Raw genomic sequence first — 19,884 nt, 5'->3', positions numbered from 1 at the left:
TGGAGACGATATTTGTTCTAAGAGCAGTGCGGAGTTCTAACTAATCTAAATCTTGACTTGACCAAACCAATTAAGGATTCAGTTAAACAAGTTCCATTCATTTTACTGTCCCTATTGAAGTTATGGTCAATGTTAATTGCCATAATGAGTACAGCTCTAGGCTACTGCCAACAAATAGTATTGAAACATTTTTGAAAACCCATATCCTCAATCGATGAAACTGAAGTGATAGCAAATGTTGCACATGCACCTAAATCATAAGAATCGTCAAAGTTTGGAGGATTGGGATTGCCCAATCTTGTTCTCACTCGAGGAAAGCCATGATCTCCATGTTCATGCTTGCCTCCTGAAAATTATGGAAGGAGTGTAATGCTAGAGTCTTCCGCAACACCGCGACCCCTACCTATGGTCACTGTGCACACTACCAAGGAGGAAGTGAGCTTTTGGGTGCTTCGGGTGCTAAGCAATCGAGTAATATAATGTTGCGAGAGTGATGACCTCTCATTTGAACCCTCTATTGGGTTCCTTGTTTCGAACCCACCTCCTTAATTAATAAAAATGGCAAAAAAAATTAAAATAGGATTACCACGGTCTGTGCATCATAGGATGCACACAACTATAATATTAAACATAAATCAAGTTCCAGTCACCGAGTTTCAGTAGAAGAAAAAACACGACCACAACCGGTCAAACTCGAGATTACATAGCTCATCCACATAATCTACGATTGGCTGGACTACACACTATGTTTTGCCTTGTTTAAAAAAAACGCATGCAGCGGTATACAAATATGGACGCACTATGTACCGATCAAGCAACCACGTGGGTGTTGGGGACAAGCATGAGCTTCTCCTTCCTACGGACAGTCAGACCAAACACCTCCGTCATATCGATTTTATCGTCCCTCTCCATGCCGACCGGCAGCTCCCAGTCGAAGCAGTATGCGAGGTTCGCCAGCATGATCTCGACAGTAGCCAGCCCGAAGTTGAGACCGGGGCATATTCTCCGGCCAGCCCCGAATGGCACGAACTGAAAGTCCTTGCCCGTCAAGTCCACCGCTGCCGCGGCGCCACCCTCGAGGAACCTCTCCGGCACGAAGTCGTCCGGCTTGTCCCAGTACCCGGGGTCTCTGCCAATAGCCCATGCGTTGATGATGACTCGAGTCTCAGAAGGTATGCTGTAGCCGTCGAGGTCGCAGTCCGCCATCGCCAGGTGTGGGAGAAGGAGCGGCGCGGGTGGATGCAGCCTGAGCGTCTCCTTCACCACGGCCTTCAGATAGGTCATGCCGGCCAGGTTATGCTCCTCGACAAATTGTTGTCCGGCGGGAGTACCGCGTCGCACCTCAGCTTGCAGCTTGGCCATGAGTTGATCAGGTCTTCGCATGAGCTCGGCCATGGCGAATTCTAGGACCAGAGACGATGTGTCCGTGCCCGCTCCGAACAGGTCCTGTAGGCACGTTGTCCACCAGAGGTAAATGAGGCAACATAACTCAGTCGATCTATGTAACATATTTTTCTATATTTATTAATTAGTTGCTCACCATTAAGATGGCCTTGATATGGTCTCTGGTGATGCCATGGAACTCTTGCCGAACCGATAGCAATACGTCGATGAAGTCACTCTCTCCTTGCTCGTCGACACCGTTCTCCCTGCCATGGTGCATCGGGTTTTTCTCGTGGTCTCTTATTATCGCTTCTAGCAGTTCGTCCCACCTCTTGTGTGCCGTCTCGGCGTTGTTGCGGACGAACCTACTGAGAAGACGTACCTTGGCCAACCTTGGGAAGTAGTCCTCCATATGAAACCCTCCGACGAGAGCCGAGTTTGCTTCGATCAGCTCTCTGAACATCTTATTCCGGCCTTCCGCCCCGAAGAACTTACCCGACACAGCGCGGCACACCACATCGTTCGCGTACGTGTTCACCACCTCGCCCAGGTCGACGGCCACGCTCGCCGCCGCGGCCTCACGGATCCTGGAGATCACCACTTTCACCTGTACATGCAAGAGCAGAGCCGGTTGTGTGTATACGTTCTTCATTATTCTCACGAACATGATCAGGTTCAGGAGGTGATGATGCTGACCTCTTGCTGACGGGCGATGCGGAACGACTGGACCTTTTTGACTGTGAAGAGGTGCGTGGTGACGAGCCTCCTCGCCTGTCGCCAGTGCTCGCCGTAGGGGGAGAAGGCGATGTCGGACGACCAGCCGTACAGGAGGGCGTCGGCGATCCTGGACGGCGGGCGGGACGCGAACAGGTGGTCGTTCGTCCGCATGACCGCCTGGGCGGCTCGTGGGGACGACACGACGAGGTTGGGGACGGAGCCGAGGTGGAGGAGCATGAGGCCGTCAGCGGCATGAGTCCTGGAGAGGCTGCGGAGGGAGACGTGAGGGAGATCGCCGACGAGGTGCAGGTGCCCTATGATGGGAAGGGCCGGAGGCGAAGGAGGGAGACGCTTCGCCTTTGCTTGCTTGCTGGTTGTGGCCAGGTGCAGTAGTAGTATGATGAGCGATAGTAGCAGAAGTGTTTGTAGCTGTAGAGGTGTCTGGTGCATGATATGGTACATTACTTCTACATAGCGAGCCATGGGGTAGGCTGGGCTGGTACGGAGAGAGCTGAGGATGCATGCTGTTATTTATAGCTGCGTGAGAAGTTTTCCCACACGTGGTTAATTTATCTTCACCGCTGGGCGAGGCTTTCAGTTCCGTGCTAGACTAGTGGTGTGCACACTGGCACCTTTCCTTTTCACGCTTCAGTACTACTACTCGAGGATGCCAGACACATCTCAGCACGAAGGTGCTAAATGGAGCTCCGGCTTCATGGAGCCCGATTTTCGAACAAATACTTTTATGTTTTATTTTTTTTTGAAAATTTTACGATGAAATATGTAAAAGTATTGTTCACTCTCAAAGTCCAAGATTTTGTTGTGCAGCTTGCAATTCAAGTTCATTCGTCTTGAAATTTTGCACACATATATATAACATCCTTATATACGTGTATAATTTTTTCCAGATCATTTTGAAACTTAAATATTTGAATTTTGAATTTTTAAAAATAGCTGGCTCCATGGAGCTCGTCCTCCAAAAGCCCTATTGTGAAGGGAAAAGCATTTCTAATGGAATCGGACGCCTGCAGTCAACACTATGCCGTCCTGTGCTAAGATTAGAGATTGTATTTCTTATACGTGTATATATTTGGTGTTGATCTACCAAAAATATTAAATAATATTATGTTAATATTTTTTGACATAGTCCAATACAATTCAAGGATATTAAAAAATCAAGGTAATTTTCAAAATAATTCTCACAAAAGTATAAAAATATTGATTTTATTGGTTTAACTTTTAATAGTTTCATTGATGTTTTATAAAACAAATTTTAGTTATTTCATACATATTTCAATCAATTTCAGTGTCATTTCAAAAAGTCATATTTTCCCTTCAAACTTTTTCAGTTATTTCAGTCACTTTTCCTTATATTTAAAAAGTGATATTTCAAGTATTTCATAAAAACCCATTATTTATGTTATATGTCATTACATTTTGAAATATATTTTACATGTATGGCTATATATCCATACACATTTTCGTTATTTCATAAGGATTTTAATTCATTTGAGAAAAGACACCGTCTAAACACAAAAATCCAAGCCAACTCAGATAAAATCAGAATGAAACAACTGACCGCGATAACCTTCTAGAGAAAAAGAAGAATTGTCCCGCGAATGAGGACGGTGTGGCGAAGTGCTCATTATCCTCTAGTTTCTCTCTATTGTTTTTTAAACACAGTACAGACGCAAGCGCTCATATACACGCACATACACTCACCCCTATGAACGCATACACGCACACCCTACCCCTATGAGCACCTTCGAAAGATTGAGCCGGCATATCATCTTGAAATTTACGAAGTCACTGTAGGCACCTCGTCATCGACGGGAACGTCTCCTCCCACTGAATGCGCATCGCTGAAAAGCTTGAAATAAATCTAGGAATGAATACGAACACCAGGATTTAAACCCTGGTGGGCTGGAAATACCGTAGTCCCTCTAACCATCCAACCACAGGTTGGTTCGCCTCTCTATTGGTTGTTGATTGGGAACTTCCTATTGCATTAACTTTTAGTTATTTTACTCTATCCTAAGACTGGGAATGAAAGTGGATTCCCATCCATTTAGAAAAAAGAGAAGGAAAACACGTTGATGGAGACGTGAGAAAAGACTTGTGGATGTAGTCCAGAGAAAAATGAGGCAAGGAGGTGTTCGACTTGGCGAAATTATTGTCCACTAGATGGTTAAATACTCGGCTTCATCTTTTTACCATGGATACATCGAACATAACATCTTATCATGGATGGTTAGAAAGTGGGCAAGAACACGACAGGTTAATCAGCGAGGCTGCAAAATGCACTTTATCCTGTAATGCGCAGTAATGAAATATATAAAACAATTAAAGCGGTTAAGCTAGGGCTGCTATGGTGCATTTGAAGTGTGTTGTCTGAGTCCTCTCCTATCAGACACATGGCCCTTTTGGTTCATTAAACAATTAAAGCGGCTAGGCTAGGGTTGCTACGGTGCATTTGAAGTTTGTTGTCTTAAGTCCTCTTCTATCTGACACATGTCCCTTTTGGTTCACTATTGATCTTTATTCTTTTGTGTTTTGCTACTGGTTTTTTTAACGCAGTCCAATACAGATGCCCACATACATGCACGTACACTCACACATATAAACACATACATGCACACCCTACCAGCACGAGCATCTTTGAACCGGCACATCATTTTAAGATTGACGAAGTCACAAGTGTCTTCGTACTCGACGTCAATGCCTACATACACACACATACACTCACCCTTATGAATGCACGCACGCACATCGTACCTCTATGAGCACCTTTGAGATACTAAGCCGGTACAAGCCGACACAACATCTTGAGATTGATGAACTCACTTCAGGCATCTTCGTGATCGACGTTGATGCCCACATAAACGCATGTACACTCATCTTATGAACGCACACATGCACACCATACCTCTATGAGCACTTTCGAGATATCGACCCGCACAACATCTTGAGATTACGAAGTCAAAGCAAGTGTGTCGGTAGTCGACGTTGATGCTACACACATACACTCACCCCCTATGAACGCACGCACGCACACCCTACCTTTATGAGCACCTTCAAGATACTGAGCCGACACAACATCTTGAGGTTGACAAAGTCACCACAGACATCTTCATAGTCGACGTTGATGCCCACGTTTACACACATACACTCATCCCTATGATCCACATTTCATCTTCAACTCTCTCTCTCTCAACCCCCCCCCCCCCCCCCCCCTCAAAATTGATTTATAGTTTCCCATTTGAAGTGTATCTACCTTTATATATTTACCGGTATTTTTGAACTAATTAGGATTTTTGGGTCGATTGGTGGGTAAACTTAGAGATGCATTGTCTGTGTACTTGCTTGACACTCTTTCTCCAGATCTCTAATTCTTATTTCCCAAAGTGTTGTGTGCAGGTCTATGGCAAGGAGTAGTAGTCGTCTAGGACATATGTGCTGCTTCGTTGACCAATCTTTTTCTGGTGCCCATTATCTATCCATCTCCAGATCTCGAAGTCTTTTGCAGCACATTTTTTGTTCAACCCTAGATCGTCATCCCTTAAGTCAAGGATCAACTGATGATAATCATGCCACACACTTCAGATAATTCATGTGGACAGCTCATGTAGCCGTGCTTATGAGTACAAAGTACACTGATCTGTTGTGGAGCTAATTAGCCAATAAGCAAGTTGGTTTAAATTTAGATGGTTATTTAGTTTACCTTTCTTTTACATTGTATGCAGTTGCAAGTAGCCCAGTAGCAAACCTGCTGGCTTTTAGTTCACTTATATTTTTTTTCACGTGGTTTATAACTACCTTACAATAGTTATCTTTAGGGCGGCGCTGAAATTGTGACCCTTTGGTGAAGAATAAGAGACACTTAATCACACGGCAAACAACAGATTGTGTAGATATGAGTAATTACTAAGAGCTTCTACAGCCGTTGAGCCGTTGAGGACAAATATGACCTCTCAAACCCCCGCGGAAGCACCGGGACGCATCCGCGGGCAGTAATCGAGCACTCCTCAAATAGCGTCGTCCACATCCGTGTATCTCATATCCGATTCCCTATATCCATAGTAAACCATGCAACGTCGATCAAACTACGTAGATCAGCAAGCGGACATAGGCGAGCGCATTACTTTCACCAAAAGATCACGACTGGATGTTCAAACCGCCAAAGTTCACATAAACGACGCACAACTTGAAACTACATCTAAAACTTGAAATTAAATTGAAGAAAGGCGGATCTTCACCACTTCCATGCCAACCCCTTCCCCTTTTGGTCGCCGGCACAGCTGTAGCCGTCGGCGGCTGGTGAAAGATCGTCCAAGTCGTCCGAAGAGGAGCCGTCGTCGTCGTTGTTGGAGGAGGAGACGATGATGAGGCCCTTGAGGCGCCGGACGGTCCGGTCCTGCTGGCGCTTGAGCTTCGCCAGCCGAGCTGCCTCCGTCACCTTCTCCCTGGCCTCGCGCTCGGACTGCTCGATAGCTAACCGGAGAGCCTTCGCATTCTTCCGACGGAGCCGCCGAGCGCATGTCTCCGCCGTCGTAAGCGACCGGCTGTAGACCCACGTGAGGAGCCGCTGGTCCTCGTCGGGTTCCGCGGGTAACCCGCGGCGGCGGCAGACAGAGCTCTCTGTCGCGTCCCTCTCCCTTGCCCGCTGCCTCTCGCGGCGGGCGACGCGCGCTCTGACTCCAACGTGCATGTCCGGGCCGGCAGGGCAGGCACAAGCACCCACCGCTGCCCGCGTGGGGAGCAGCAGGCGGCGGGGCCAGGGGACGGCGTGGGGGAGGCGCAGACTGCACAACTTGCGCGAAGCCAAGCACAGACCGGGAGGAGCCAGCGCCATCTTCCTTGCTGCGCCGGCGGGGAAGAGGCGAAGCCGATCCGGAACTGCCACCCTTGCCCACCTTGGACCTCTCGAGGGCAATGCGGAGGGCTATATCTTCATCGGAGGAGGAGCGGTTGCCGGTTCTCGACCATATTGCCGCAGTCATCGGAGTGGATTGAATCGGAGAAATCGGAAGGAGAAAGAACAGACGGATCTAGAGTGGAGTGAGTTAGGGTTTCCGGATTGGGGATATTTGTGGGGACGGAGTGGGGTCGGGGTAGGCCGGGCCTAAGTGGCGGGCGTGCCCGGACGCCCTCATATCTGTCCCATATTTGGGCTGGATATGAGGGACGCCGGACAGCCCAGGCGTTCGATGGCTGTTTGAGGTGTCCGACTAGGTCAGATTTTCGTGACTGGTCAGTGACCGAACGGGCCGTCTGGACATTTCAGACTGGTTTGAGGCATCCAGCTGTAGATGCTCTAATAAACTATGAGCGCTCAATCAACTAAGACTAGATGATTCACCCGACCAGTAATCATACAATGAGATATGAAAGTGATTAGACGTCAAATCATATTGGATCGACATATCCGATTTCAGATAGCTGACCAGATATGCCATATGGTAGTATTATTTGAATTCCATAGTGCATTCCGTTTTGAATCCTAGACTATGGTGTCTCATTTGGCTTTAACCTTGAACTACGAAACTATCTATATTGGACCTTTAGTTTTCTTAAAACCACTTAACATGCTGGAGTTAACAGCAGATTTATCCAAGCCACGTAGCAAATTTTTAGAACAAAGGTGGACATGGACAATTTTCTTGTTTTGGAAATGGTGGAAGTCTATCTTTATTTTTTGAAACACTATTAAAAATCATGCTACTAAAGGGATAGAAACTTAAGTGTTTCTCAAATTTTGTAAAGGAACATTTACAAATGGGTTGTGATTTTTCAAAAAGTGTGGATGTCTGTCCCTCAACTCATGGATGGATGTAAGACCATCTCTAACAGTTTCTCTTTCTCGTAAAAGTTTCTGGTTTAAGGGGAGTTAGACCAAAAAAAGAGCTCCAACGATTCTGTGAAAGCGAAAAAATTTAGTGCACCCCATATAATCAGCTTACCCCCCCCCCTCCCCCTCCCCCTCCCCCCTCCCATCCAGGAGGAGATGACCCTTCTCGTAAACCTTTCTCTAAATGTGACTTCGTAAATCTCAAGATAATATGCCGGCTCTGTCTCTCGAAGGTGCTTATAGAATATGGTGCGCGTGTGTGCGTTCATATGGATGAGTGTATACGCGTATGTATGAGCGCCTGTGTCTATACTATGTTAAAAAAGAGAGTCACGAAGTGGAGACATGCATGCATGTGGCTGCATCATGCACTCTGGAAGCAAATGCAGGAACTCAACTGAATAAATAACAGCGTTAGTCAAATCCATGGAGACCTCTTACACACGTATTATAAAGCACACTGAAGCCCCTCTGATGATGTGGGGTAAACCCTAGCCGCCGCCGCGCTCGCCGCCCTACCCCACGTTGCCGCTGCCGGAGGGACGGCCGACGAAGCCGCGCCGGCCCCTAGGATGGCGGCAGCAGGGCGGATCTGGCCCCTTGCACGCTCCGCCCTGTCCTGACCCACCTCGCCCCGCCCCACGGCTCCCCCTTGCGACCACCGGCCCGGCTGATCCGGCAAGGGGTGCGGCATGCCCTGGCCATGTTGCGTGGCCGGATCCGCCCCTGCGCGCGACTTCGAGCTCGCTCCTCGCACGCCCCTCCTCTGGACGCGCGTGGTTGCGGCTCCCCGCGTGGCCTGCTCCTTGCTAGCTGGCCTAGGCCGTCCTCTGGTTGTGGTGCCCACCCCCTCCCCCTGAGTTCCATTGATGGCAGCGGCATGGCGTCGTCGCAGTGTGTCGGCCGGTTTGCGCGGCGGGCGTGTTGTTTTTCATGATGGCCCTCTTCCCCCTCGCGAGTGTGTTCTGGCTTTGCCTCCTGGTAGCCATGAACCTGCGTCCCCTTCCTGTGTTCCTGGCTGGCCCGGGTCCACACTGGCATGGCTCTGGACTCGGCATGCTCCGGGAGCTGCATTCCTCTTCCGGCTTCTTGGGCTTGCCGGGGTCCCGGTGGTTTTGGCCCTGGCGGCCCGGATCTGCGCTCCTCTCCGGATCTTGGACCGTCTGCGTTGCCGGCCACCGTTGCATCGTCTTTGCCTTCGCCGCCGAATTCCCCTCTGCCTATTCACCCAACCCAGCTCACCTCTACGCGTCGCTCTTGCTCCTGTTGGATTTGTAGCTCGCTCTCCCGGTGATGTCCGATGCCGGCTTCGGTGACGGGCGTTGCTCCCCTCCCTGCGATTGGTGACTTCGGCATGTGTTTCGACTTCCTCCTCTCCGCGCCCAGCGGCTTGGGATTGCTCAGACAAAGGCCAGGGCGAAATTCCTGCTCGGCTTGCCGGTGCTGGCAGCGGCGACACCCGCGGGTGTCGTCCCTTTCTTGGAGGTGCTGCCATGGTCTTTGTCTTAGCCCCTCTTCGAGCATCAGGGGAAACCCTAGGTCCAGGCTCCTGGACCGGACGACGACGGTGTTTTGACGCCGTTCCCCTTCTTGAAGGTGTCGTCTTGTTCGCTCGCGGCGTCCCCGACGTTGGAGTTGGATGTTGGTTGTCTTCATTGTGTTCGAGTTGCTTCTCAGAGCCGGGAGAGTTTTGTCGTGTTGTTCTTTTCGTTTTTTTGGGCTGAGCACCCCATGTCTCTCTGCTCCGGGCACCATATCGTGTGTGCATGTGTTGTTCTATACCCTGTATTCACTCTTTTTCTTCTATCAATGGAAATAAAGCACACTGAATCAATGGCAACAAATTCGGCTGGCCGAAAATGAAAATTCAGTTGCCTGACATATACTAGCTAAAGTGAAAAATGATACGATGTACTACATGTTCAGTACAAACGCAGCAGTCGAGTAGCTAGCTAGGCCTTCATCACATTTCACAAGATGAATATGTCTATGCCCAACAACAAGATGCAGGACAGAAGCAGAGGAGGAGGAAGAGCCATCCGTTGAGTCGAGGAGGACTGAAATGGAGATGAACTGCCGAGCTTTAAATAGACTTGCTCAAGAAGATGTGACTTGTATTGACATGGAAGTAAAGCTCGGGCATGATGAGACCGGAGCCGAAAAAAAGCTTAGGTAGGCAAGGACTTTTATACGGATTTTTTTTCCTTTCCTTGTATTATACGGATTTTGAGACAGAGGAGGTTGCCATCTTTTTTTCAGTGGAATCTGTTACCACACATCAAAGAATTGGAGTCTTGGTTGGTTATGGAAAAACTTGATTGCCTGTTTACTGTTGTGCAGATTTCATGTGGGTGCTCTGAACCGATGATATCCAACTTGCTAGTAGTAGAATATCCTTCTTAGGTCTGAGACATTCAGCATTTGTTTTTCTTCCTTGGACTTCACATCTGTTACTCACAACCAGATTTTTTCAACGAGATTCAGAAGCTTAGCAGATTCAGACCAGTTATAGAAAGCTCAACCAGATTCAGAAGCTTAGCAGCAATCACCGTTACATCAAGATCAATTTTTTTCAACCAGATTCAGAAGCTTATCATGTTCAGAGCGGTTATAGAAAAGCTCAATCAGATTCAGAAGCACAACCAGACCGGTTATTCAGACGCACTACTATACTATCACCACGATGCGTAAAATGGAGCTCTTTTAGCGAACTCCATTTCTAGACATTGTTCGTCCATCAAGTAATTTGCATGCTACAGTAACTGAATCATTGATTGCTCAAGTAAAAGAGTTACATGACCAGGAACACATAACTAAGATTCCTGCAACTGATTACATAGTAACACAGTAGTTAAGCTAAGTCAGTGGCACTGCAATGAAATAATTAACCAGTGGCACTGCATCTATCAGATGCTACATCAAGCTAATTAACTCATCAGCGACACAAAGCCAGGGTGTTCTGCTCCTTTGGGCTTGCTGAACCACCGGTGCTCGAGCGCTTCCGCCGCTGTGATCCTCTTGTCGGGGTTGAAGGCAAGCAGGCCGGTGAGGACCTCACGCCCGGCTTCCGAAAGCTCCTCCAAGAACTCCAAGTCGAGCTTCCCCGTAGAACTGATCTGATCTCGCAGCTTGTATATCTCGGCGAGCAGCTCCTCCTCTGTGTCCGCCACGAACAGGGTCCCGCCGGCCAACATCTCCGCCATGATGCACCCAAGCGCCCACATATTCTGAAATTTGAGATGGGCTCTAGGCCCATGTAGCAATTTCTGAAAAATCTCTAAGGGCCGGTCGAGCCCACGTCTCTCCACGCGGCTGCGCCTATAAGTGTGCGGTGTCTCCTAACCCTAGCCGCCACGAACAGATCACATCTGCTCCACGCACACGTCCACCGTCGTTTCCTTGCTGCTGCTGCCGCCGGTGACTCCATCTCGTCCGTCGCGTACACGGTCGACGGGAGAGCAGGTCTCCGAAACCACGTCCTTCTGGTTCCTGTACGAGGTGAGGGGCGAATAGGTTTTTGGGCAGCGATTACGCGACTGCTCACTTCCCGATCGTCTACTTCCTCTACGTCCGCGTCGCCTTCATCATCACCATGTCCACCGACGCCGAACGTGCCGCCGCCGAGAAAGCTGAAGCTGACAAGAAGGCCGCCAAGGACGCCGCTGCTGCCACCAAAGCCGCGGCCTCTGCATGGCCTACTGGAGGGTATAACTCGTTTATCCCGCTCCTACTGTTTTCAGTTTTAGCCATGCTAGCGTTATACGTAGATCTTTCTGCTATTAGCGTAGTATGTGCTAGTTTGACTGAATATCAGTATGCGATCATATGTGTCAATGCCATGCTAGTGATTTACTCGTGGATTAATTTAATCGAGAAATTGCCTATTTACTCAACAATCCAAAAACCTATTATGTGTAGGAATTTTTCGGCAAGTGGCTTTGCCGCTGCACTGAAACCGGATAAGTTTACCGGTACATACTTTAAGCGTTGGCAGACTAAGACCACGTTATGGCTCACGGCTATGAACGTGTTCTGGGTCACCGATGTCTCCACGGGAACGATTGCTCCTGAACAGGAGAAGGCGTTCAAGGAGGCTATCGTTGTGTTTCTCGGAGCAGTTCTTAGCGTGATCGGAGATAAACTGGTCGACGCATATTTACATGTGCATGTCGCCAAGGACTTGTGGGAGGCGCTCGAATCTAAGTTCGGGGCAGCCGATGCCGGAAGCGAGATGTATATTATAGAGCAGTTCCATGATTACAAGATGGTTGAAAACCGTCCTGTATTGGAGCAGGCTCATGAGATAATATGCATTGTTAAGGAGCTTGAACTTCTTAAGTGCGAGTTACCGGGCAAGTTTGTCGCGGGCTGCATAATCGCTAAGCTCCCTAATTCCTGGAGGAACTTTGCCACCACTCTGAAACATCAGAGGCGTGAATTCTCTGTGGAGGATGTCATTGGCCATCTGAGTGTTGAGCAGAATTCAAGGGCAAAGAACTCGCACGGAAAAGGGGCCGAAGGGACTTCTGTCGCCAACATGGTGAACCAGAAGAACTTCAACTCCCACAAGCCCAAGGGAAAGAACGGTGTCCAACACAATACCGACTTTAAGAAGAAGGGTAAGAAGACCTTCAAGAAGAACAAGAAGGACGAGGGCTGCTTCACTTGTGGTTCGGTTGAACATTGGGCCAACAAGTGCCCAAACAAGTACAAGAAGTCAGGACAGGACTCCAAGTCCGTCAACATGATTGTGGACAACAATGAGAATGGTGCACCTGGGTACGGTAATTTATTTACTGTTTTTTCAGTGTTTCAGCCCACCGATTGGTGGGTGGACACAGGTGCAGGTGTACATGTGTGTGCTGACATGTCATTGTTCACTTCTTACCAGGTCACAGGCCACGGGTCCGTATTGATGGGGAATGGCGCGAGTGCTTCTGTTCATGGTGTTGGCACGGTCGATCTGAAGTTTACTTCGGGAAGGATCGTGCAGCTGAAGAACGTGCAGCATGTCCCCGCCATCAAGAAGAACCTCGTTAGTGGCTCCCTTCTATGTAGAGAAGGGTTTAAGTTGGTTTTCGAGTCTAATAAATTAGTTGTTACGAAATATGGACTCTTTGTTGGAAAAGGTTATGAGAGCGGAGGGATGTTCCGCCTTTCCCTCGCAGATTTTTGTAATAAAGTCGTGAACCATGTTCATTCGAATGTTAATGAATCTGAAGTTTGGCATTCACGTCTTTGTCACATTAGTTTCGGTGTTATGACGCGGCTAGCCAAGTTGGATTTAATACCGAGTTTTACTTTAGCCAAAGGTTCTAAGTGCCTTTCATGTGTGCAAGCTAAGCAACCTCGCAAGCCTCACAAGGCCGCGGAGGAGAGACACTTGGCACCATTAGAACTCATACATTCTGATCTTTGTGAGATGAATGGTGTGTTGACTAAAGGTGGAAAGAAATACTTCATGACATTGATAGATGATTCCTCTAGATATTGCTATGTGTATCTGTTAAATACTAAAGATGAGGCTCTACACTACTTTAAAATCTATAAGGCAGAAGTTGAGAATCAACTTGAAAAGAAAATTAAACGAGTCCGGTCAGATCGTGGTGGAGAGTACTTCTCGAGTGAGTTTGATTCCTTCTGTGCGGAACACGACATTATTCATGAGAGGACGCCTCCCTATTCACCCCAGTCAAACGGGGTTGCCGAGCGGAAAAACCGTACTCTAACTGATTTGGTTAACGCCATGTTAGATACATCGGGTTTATCCAAGGCATGGTGGGGGGAGGCTATATTGACGGCATGTCATGTCCTGAATAAAGTTCCGACAAAGGATAATGAGATCACTCCCTATGAGAAATGGGCAAAGAGGAGGACAACACTCTCGTACTTGCGCACTTGGGGCTGTCTGGCGAAAGTCAATGTGTCGATCCCCAAAAAGTGTAAGCTTGGACCCAAGACTGTGGACTGCGTTAATTTGGGCTACGCTAAGAACAGCGTTGGCTATAGATTTCCAGTAGTGAAATCTGAGGTATCTGACCAGAAGGTCGGTACAATTATGGAGTCTAAGGATGCTACATTCTTCGAGGATACTTTTCCTATGGGAGATATGCAAAGCACTCCTAGACAGGAATCTGAGGAGACTCCTGAACCTGCCATCCCTATGGAATATTATGAACAAACACATGATGAAAATCCTGAGGGGGATGACGAGGAAACCCTTGGTAGGGGCAAGAGACAAAGGACTGCAAAGACCTTTGGTGATGATTTCTTCATGTACCTCGTGGATGATACTCCCACTTCTATTTCAGAAGCGTATGCCTCTCCAGAAGCTGACTACTGGAAGGATGCGGTCCGTAATGAGATGGATTCCATCATGGCTAACGGGACATGGGAGATCACTGAACGTCCCTATGGTTGCAAACCATTAGGATGTAAGTGGGTGTTCAAGAAGAAGCTTAGGCCCGATGGTACGATTGAAAAGTACAAGGCTAGGCTTGTGGCCAAGGGCTATGACCAGAAAGAAGAGGAAGATTTCTTCGATACTTATTCACCTGTGGCTAGACTGACCACCATTCGAGTATTACTCTCGTTGGCGGCCTCGCATGGTCTTCTCGTCCACCAGATGGATGTTAAGACGGCTTTTCTGAATGGAGAGCTAAAAGAGGAAATCTACATGCAACAGCCAGATGGCTTTGTGATAGATGGTCAGGAAAGAAAGGTGTGTAGGTTGCTGAAATCTTTATATGGCCTGAAGCAAGCACCTAAGCAATGGCATGATAAGTTTAATACAACTCTGACATCTGTTGGTTTCGTTGTTAATGAGGCTGACAAATGTGTATACTATCGCCATGGTGGGGGCGAAGGAGTTATACTGTGCTTGTATGTTGATGACATACTGATATTCGGAACCAACCTCAAAGTCATTGAGGAGGTCAAGTCGTTTCTATCTCAGAACTTTGAGATGAAAGACCTTGGTGTGGCTGATGTTATCTTGAACATCAAGCTACTGAGAGATAATGAGGGTGGGATTACACTTCTGCAATCCCACTATGTTGAGAAGGTGTTGAGTCGTTTTGGATATTCGGACTGCACACCATCTCAAACACCATATGATCCTAGCGTGTTGATTCGAAAGTCCAAAGGCACGGCTAAAGATCAATTGAGATACTCTCAAATCATTGGTTCACTGATGTACCTAGCGAGCGCAACGAGGCCTGACATCGCGTTTGCTGTGAGCAAACTAAGCCGGTTTGTTTCCAAACCGGGTGATGTACATTGGCATGCTGTTGAAAGAGTTATGCGCTATCTGAAAGGTACTATGAACTATGGACTTCACTATACCGGAGACCCGTCGGTACTTGAAGGGTATAGTGATGCGAATTGGATCTCTGATGCTGATGAGATGAAGGCCACAACTGGGTATATGTTTACTCTTGGAGGTGGCGCTGTTTCCTGGAAGTCTTGCAAGCAAACGATCTTAACGAGATCGACAATGGAAGCAGAATTAACAGCATTAGACACATCTGGTGTTGAAGCGAGATGGCTTCGAGATCTTTTGATGGACTTGCCATTGGTTGATAAACCGGTTCCGGCTATCCTTATGAACTGTGACAATCAGACTGTCATCACCAAGGTGAAGAGTTCAAAGGACAACATGAAGTCCACCAAACACATAAGAATGAGATTAAAAGCTGTCACAAAATTAAGAAACTCCGGAGTGATAGCGTTGGACTATGTCCATACGGCTAAGAATCTGGCAGATCCCTTTACGAAAGGGCTATCACGTGTTGTGATAGATAATGCATCGAGGGAGATGGGTATGAGACCCACATGAGTTGCCATGGTAGTAACCCAACCTATGTGATCGGAGATCCCATGAATTAGGACCTGGGAAAACAAGCCAGTGGTGAACTGAGGAGAGTAACTATACTAACCCACTCCGTTGGAGATGCAATACTCTCGATACTGTATGGTAGGATGACTACTGTCTTAATGTGTTCCGAAGCTTATATAAGCAAGATGCTATCCTACAGAGTGATCTTTGGAGGAACACACCTATATGAGCCCGACTGCTGGTCACAGTCTATGAGATTGGGGTGATCTCTAGTAAGCTCATGAATAGGCCAGGAGTGTGACTTATATGCTCCACCCGAGGGGTCAGGCCTTCGGCAGCCCAGTACTAGTAAGACATGTGGTGAAACTTCTTTACGCCAAACTGACAATTCAAGGCATAGTCCATTGTTCAGTTGTGAAGGAGTGTAGCTACTTGCTCTAGGTGAAGCTCAACCTTAACAGGTCTTCACTGAAACACTGGTATATCGAAACAGTAATTGGAACAGAGGACACAATGGGCCCTCGAGATCTGGTGGGGGATTGCTGAAATTTGAGATGGGCTCTAGGCCCATGTAGCAATTTCTGAAAAATCTCTAAGGGCCCATGTGGGTTATATGGCACTAGGTGTAGTGGGAAGTTTAGTCCCACCCCAGAAGTGGAAGAGGAGTTGGACCTCCTTATAAGGGTTTCTCTTCTACGTGCTATTGGAGCTTGAGAAGAGAAGAGGCCCTCGCGCACTCCTCCTCCGCCACCCGCCTCGCCACGCCACGCCTCGTCACGACGCGCCGTGGGTTGCGGGATTGAGCCGAGCCGAGCTTACACCTACGCGCTTATTTTTGCCAGTCACTAACGGAGAGTTCTCTGACAGCTGGGCCATGATCTGAGACGTGGGCTATCACAGACTCGGACGTGGGTCGAGCCCACGTCTCTCCACGCGGCTGCGCCTATAAGTGTGCGGTGTCTCCTAACCCTAGCCGCCACGAACAGATCACATCTGCTCCACGCACACGCCCACCGTCGTTCCCTTGCTGCTGCTGCCGCCGGTGACTCCATCCCGTCCGCCGCGTACACGGTCGACGGGAGAGCAGGTCTCCGAAACCACGCCCTTCTGGTTCCTGTACGAGGTGAGGGGCGAATAGGTTTTTGGGCAGCGATTACGCGACTGCTCACTTCCCGATCGTCTACTTCCTCTACGTCCGCGTTGCCTTCATCATCACCATGTCCACCGACGCCGAACGTGCCGCCGCCGAGAAAGTTGAAGCTGACAAGAAGGCCGCTGAGGACGCCGCTGCTGCCACCAAAGCCGCGGCCTCTGCATGGCCTACTGGAGGGTATAACTCGTTTATCCCGCTCCTACTGTTTTCTGTTTTAGCCATGCTAGCGTTATACGTAGATCTTTCTGCTATTAGCGTAGTATGTGCTAGTTTGACTGAATATCAGTATGCGATCATATGTGTCAATGCCATGCTAGTGATTTACTCGTGGATTAATTTAATCGAGAAATTGCCTATTTACTCAACAACATGTTCACGGCCTGGCCGTAGTACCGGTTGCCTTCCAGCTGCTCCGGTGAGGTGTAAATCAGGGTGCCGACACAGCACTCCTCGTACGGTACCCCGGCCGGCTTCGCCCGCATCGCCGATCCAAAGTCGCCAACCTTGAGCCCGCCGAAGAAGCCGACCATGACGTTCTCCAGCTTGAAGTCCCGGTGGATGACGCCAGCTCCATGTATCTTCTTTGCCGCGTCCAGGAGCTGCTCCATCATCACGCGGGTCACCTCCTCGGATACAGGCCTCCAGAGTGACTCGCGGAGGGTGCGGCCGTCGGCGACGAGCTCCATGAAGAGGGACACGTCCCCTGTCTCGGCGTCCGTCACCACATCCAAGATCTCGATAATCGACTCGTGACCACGACACGCGCCGAGGCAGCCGGCCTCGCGGGTGATCGCGCGGATGTCGGGCGGGCCGTGTCCGCCGGCCCCGTTGCCGCGGACCCACTTCACGGCGACCTTCTTGCCGGTGCAGCGGTCGCGCGCCTTGAACACCTCGCCGTAGGTGCCTTCTCCAAGCACCTCAAGCTTCTCGTAGTCGGAGATGCTACCGAACGCGTATCGGGGCTTCTTGCCGCCATGGACGCGCGGTTCTTGTCCCGCCGCCGGGCGCTTGCGGATGGCCGACGGCATGATCTGAGCTTAGAACGCGCGCCGAGAGCAGATCAGAGCAGAGGGGCGGGGATTCGTGTGCGTCTGGAGCAGAGGATCGAGGTGGATGAGAGGAAGGATCGAGGATGAGGATTGAGGAGGATAAGGATCGAGGCTGTTTTATGGGCCGGCACTGGCGGCGCGCGTCTCCGAATTGGCGCGGGATTCAGACAGATTTTGCGTACGCGTCGCGTTTACGCGGGTGACGCTCGCACTCGCACGGACAGCTCACTTTGAAATCGCTTCGTCACGCGTAAGCCAACTAAACTACCTGAATTCTGACTCGTGCAGCTGCGCTCGTTGGCTGTCTCGAGCGCACGCGCTTCAGCCGTCCGATGCGGTCTGTCGATCCCCCTGCGCGTGATGCGTCCCAACCAGGTGCCGTTACGGGATTGCGCGAGGCGTGCGGCGCGTGGTGGGCCCGCACCTTTATTCCAGGCGAAAACTGCCCGCACCCCCCGCTCGTCTTGTTCGAAACCGCCCGGCCGCACCCGCAGATTTCATTCGAACTCCTCCCCCTCTTCCTTCCTCTCCTCTAGCAACGACACGACGAGGCGGGGTGCTGCGGTGGTGTATCCGGCGCGGAGTCGCCGGTGCGAGAGGCTGTCCGCGAGCGTCGCGAGTCGCCGGCTGCAGGCGGAGGTAAACCCGGCACATATTCTCCCTAATTCTTGCTCTGCTGCCCGGTTGCGGTCCATGGAGATAGGGTTTCAGTGAGGGGGCGGGCACGAGGTTGTCCATGGCGTCCTCGGGCTCCACGTCGTCAATACTTGGAAGGGCGCGACGTTGCTATGGCGGGGGGAGGGGGGCGGTGGGGTTGTGCTGGGGGTAGGCGGGATTGAGTCGCTGTAAGGGGATACACGCGACCGAATCCTGGTGACTGGGGCATAGGATTCGTTTTTTTCTGTTGCTTGCTTCTCAGGACGCAGTTGCTCATAATTTCGATGGCAGTTGCTTAGTTTTTTCCTGTAATTTGCGAGATTGAGGGGCAGGATAAGGGGATGCATCTGACTTGGGGCAGTTGCTCATAATTTTGATGGCAGTTGCTTAGATTTTTCCTGTAATTTGCGAGATGGAGGGGCAGGGTAAGGGGGATGCATCTGACTGGGCAGTTGTTCATAAATTTGATGCTAGTTGCTTAGATTTTTCATGCAAATTTGTGAGGGGAGGGCCAGGGGATGCATCTGAATTGGGCAGTTGTTCATAAATTTAATGCTAGTTGCTTAGATTTTTCCCGCAAATTTGCGAGGGGAGGGTCAGGGGATGCATCTGACTTGGGCAGTTCATGGAGGGGTGATCGAAGTTCATAGTATCCACAGTTGCACTAACTAGGGGCAGTAGTCGCCTTGTGTTCAACATTAAAGTAGCACATTGTTTTTTTTGGGAAAATGGTTTTTGTGATTGGTTGATTTTAGTTATTGCCTAGATTTGCAGCACCAAGTCGTTATCCTTTTTGTAGTGTTCTTTAAAATTACTGTATGAAACATGACGTTGCCTATATCCACCATCAAGTTGCAGTTTTTCTCGCAACTATGAATAGGAGATGAGATATCTCTCACGAATAAGCGGCAAAGCCTGAGTGTTTTTGATATTTTAGCTAATGTGATGAAGATGAATATGTGACTTTTTTGTGATGAGTAATTGCATAGTTTTCAACACCAAATTGCCTTTGCAAGCACTAGCATTCAGTAGTTGAGTTATCTCTGGATAGGAATAAATGGAGTTCGTTCATCTCCAAATGACAGTGATATTACCTCCAAATGCAAGTAGTATCATTGAGCAGTTGAGTTATAGGGCTTTGTATCTTTTTTCATTAACTTGGTTTTTTTTGTTGTGTTTTATTTTACAGAATGGCTCCGAAAAGCAAAAGGCTTGCGGGTAGAACTGATGGTGAAAATGA

At 49.1% G+C, this 19,884-nt stretch overlaps 2 protein-coding genes across 2 annotated transcripts; both read right to left on the bottom strand.

The window, feature by feature from the left end:
* Positions 1-810: 810 nt before the first annotated feature.
* LOC123166058 (indole-2-monooxygenase) lies at positions 811-2,583 on the bottom strand. The gene is made up of 3 exons (XM_044583822.1): positions 2,080-2,583; positions 1,541-1,990; positions 811-1,446 (listed from the first exon to the last, which is right to left on the bottom strand). Exons 1-3 carry the CDS (start codon positions 2,581-2,583, stop codon positions 811-813), a joined length of 1,590 nt encoding a protein of 529 aa, XP_044439757.1.
* Positions 2,584-10,702: 8,119 nt separating this feature from the next.
* On the bottom strand, positions 10,703-18,008 carry LOC123166051 (putative cyclin-dependent kinase F-2). Its single transcript, XM_044583814.1, has 2 exons — positions 17,316-18,008; positions 10,703-11,175 (listed from the first exon to the last, which is right to left on the bottom strand). The coding sequence occupies exons 1-2, from the start codon at positions 17,964-17,966 to the stop codon at positions 10,876-10,878; spliced, it is 951 nt and encodes a 316-aa protein (XP_044439749.1). The 5' UTR covers positions 17,967-18,008; the 3' UTR covers positions 10,703-10,875.
* Between the last annotated feature and the right edge of the window lie 1,876 nt (positions 18,009-19,884).

Source organism: Triticum aestivum, chromosome 1D (assembly GCF_018294505.1).
Source record: "Triticum aestivum cultivar Chinese Spring chromosome 1D, IWGSC CS RefSeq v2.1, whole genome shotgun sequence".
Taxonomy (NCBI): domain Eukaryota; kingdom Viridiplantae; phylum Streptophyta; class Magnoliopsida; order Poales; family Poaceae; genus Triticum; species Triticum aestivum.
Note: the sequence above shows the minus strand (reverse complement) of the source record. Positions and strands in the feature narration are given on the sequence as shown.

Bases quoted from the DNA above. Each gene is read 5' to 3' on its own strand.
- LOC123166051 (XM_044583814.1), bottom strand. From the start codon at position 17,966: ATGCCGTCGGCCATCCGCAAGCGCCCGGCGGCGGGACAAGAACCGCGC. The intron at 11,176-17,315 runs GTGAACATGTTG...CTCAAATTTCAG, and splicing joins ACCGGTACTACGGCCAGGCC to AATATGTGGGCGCTTGGGTG.
- LOC123166058 (XM_044583822.1), bottom strand. From the start codon at position 2,583: ATGGCTCGCTATGTAGAAGTAATGTACCATATCATGCACCAGACACCT. The intron at 1,991-2,079 runs GTCAGCATCATC...TTGCATGTACAG, and splicing joins GCATCGCCCGTCAGCAAGAG to GTGAAAGTGGTGATCTCCAG. The intron at 1,447-1,540 runs GTGAGCAACTAA...ACGTGCCTACAG, and splicing joins ATATCAAGGCCATCTTAATG to GACCTGTTCGGAGCGGGCAC.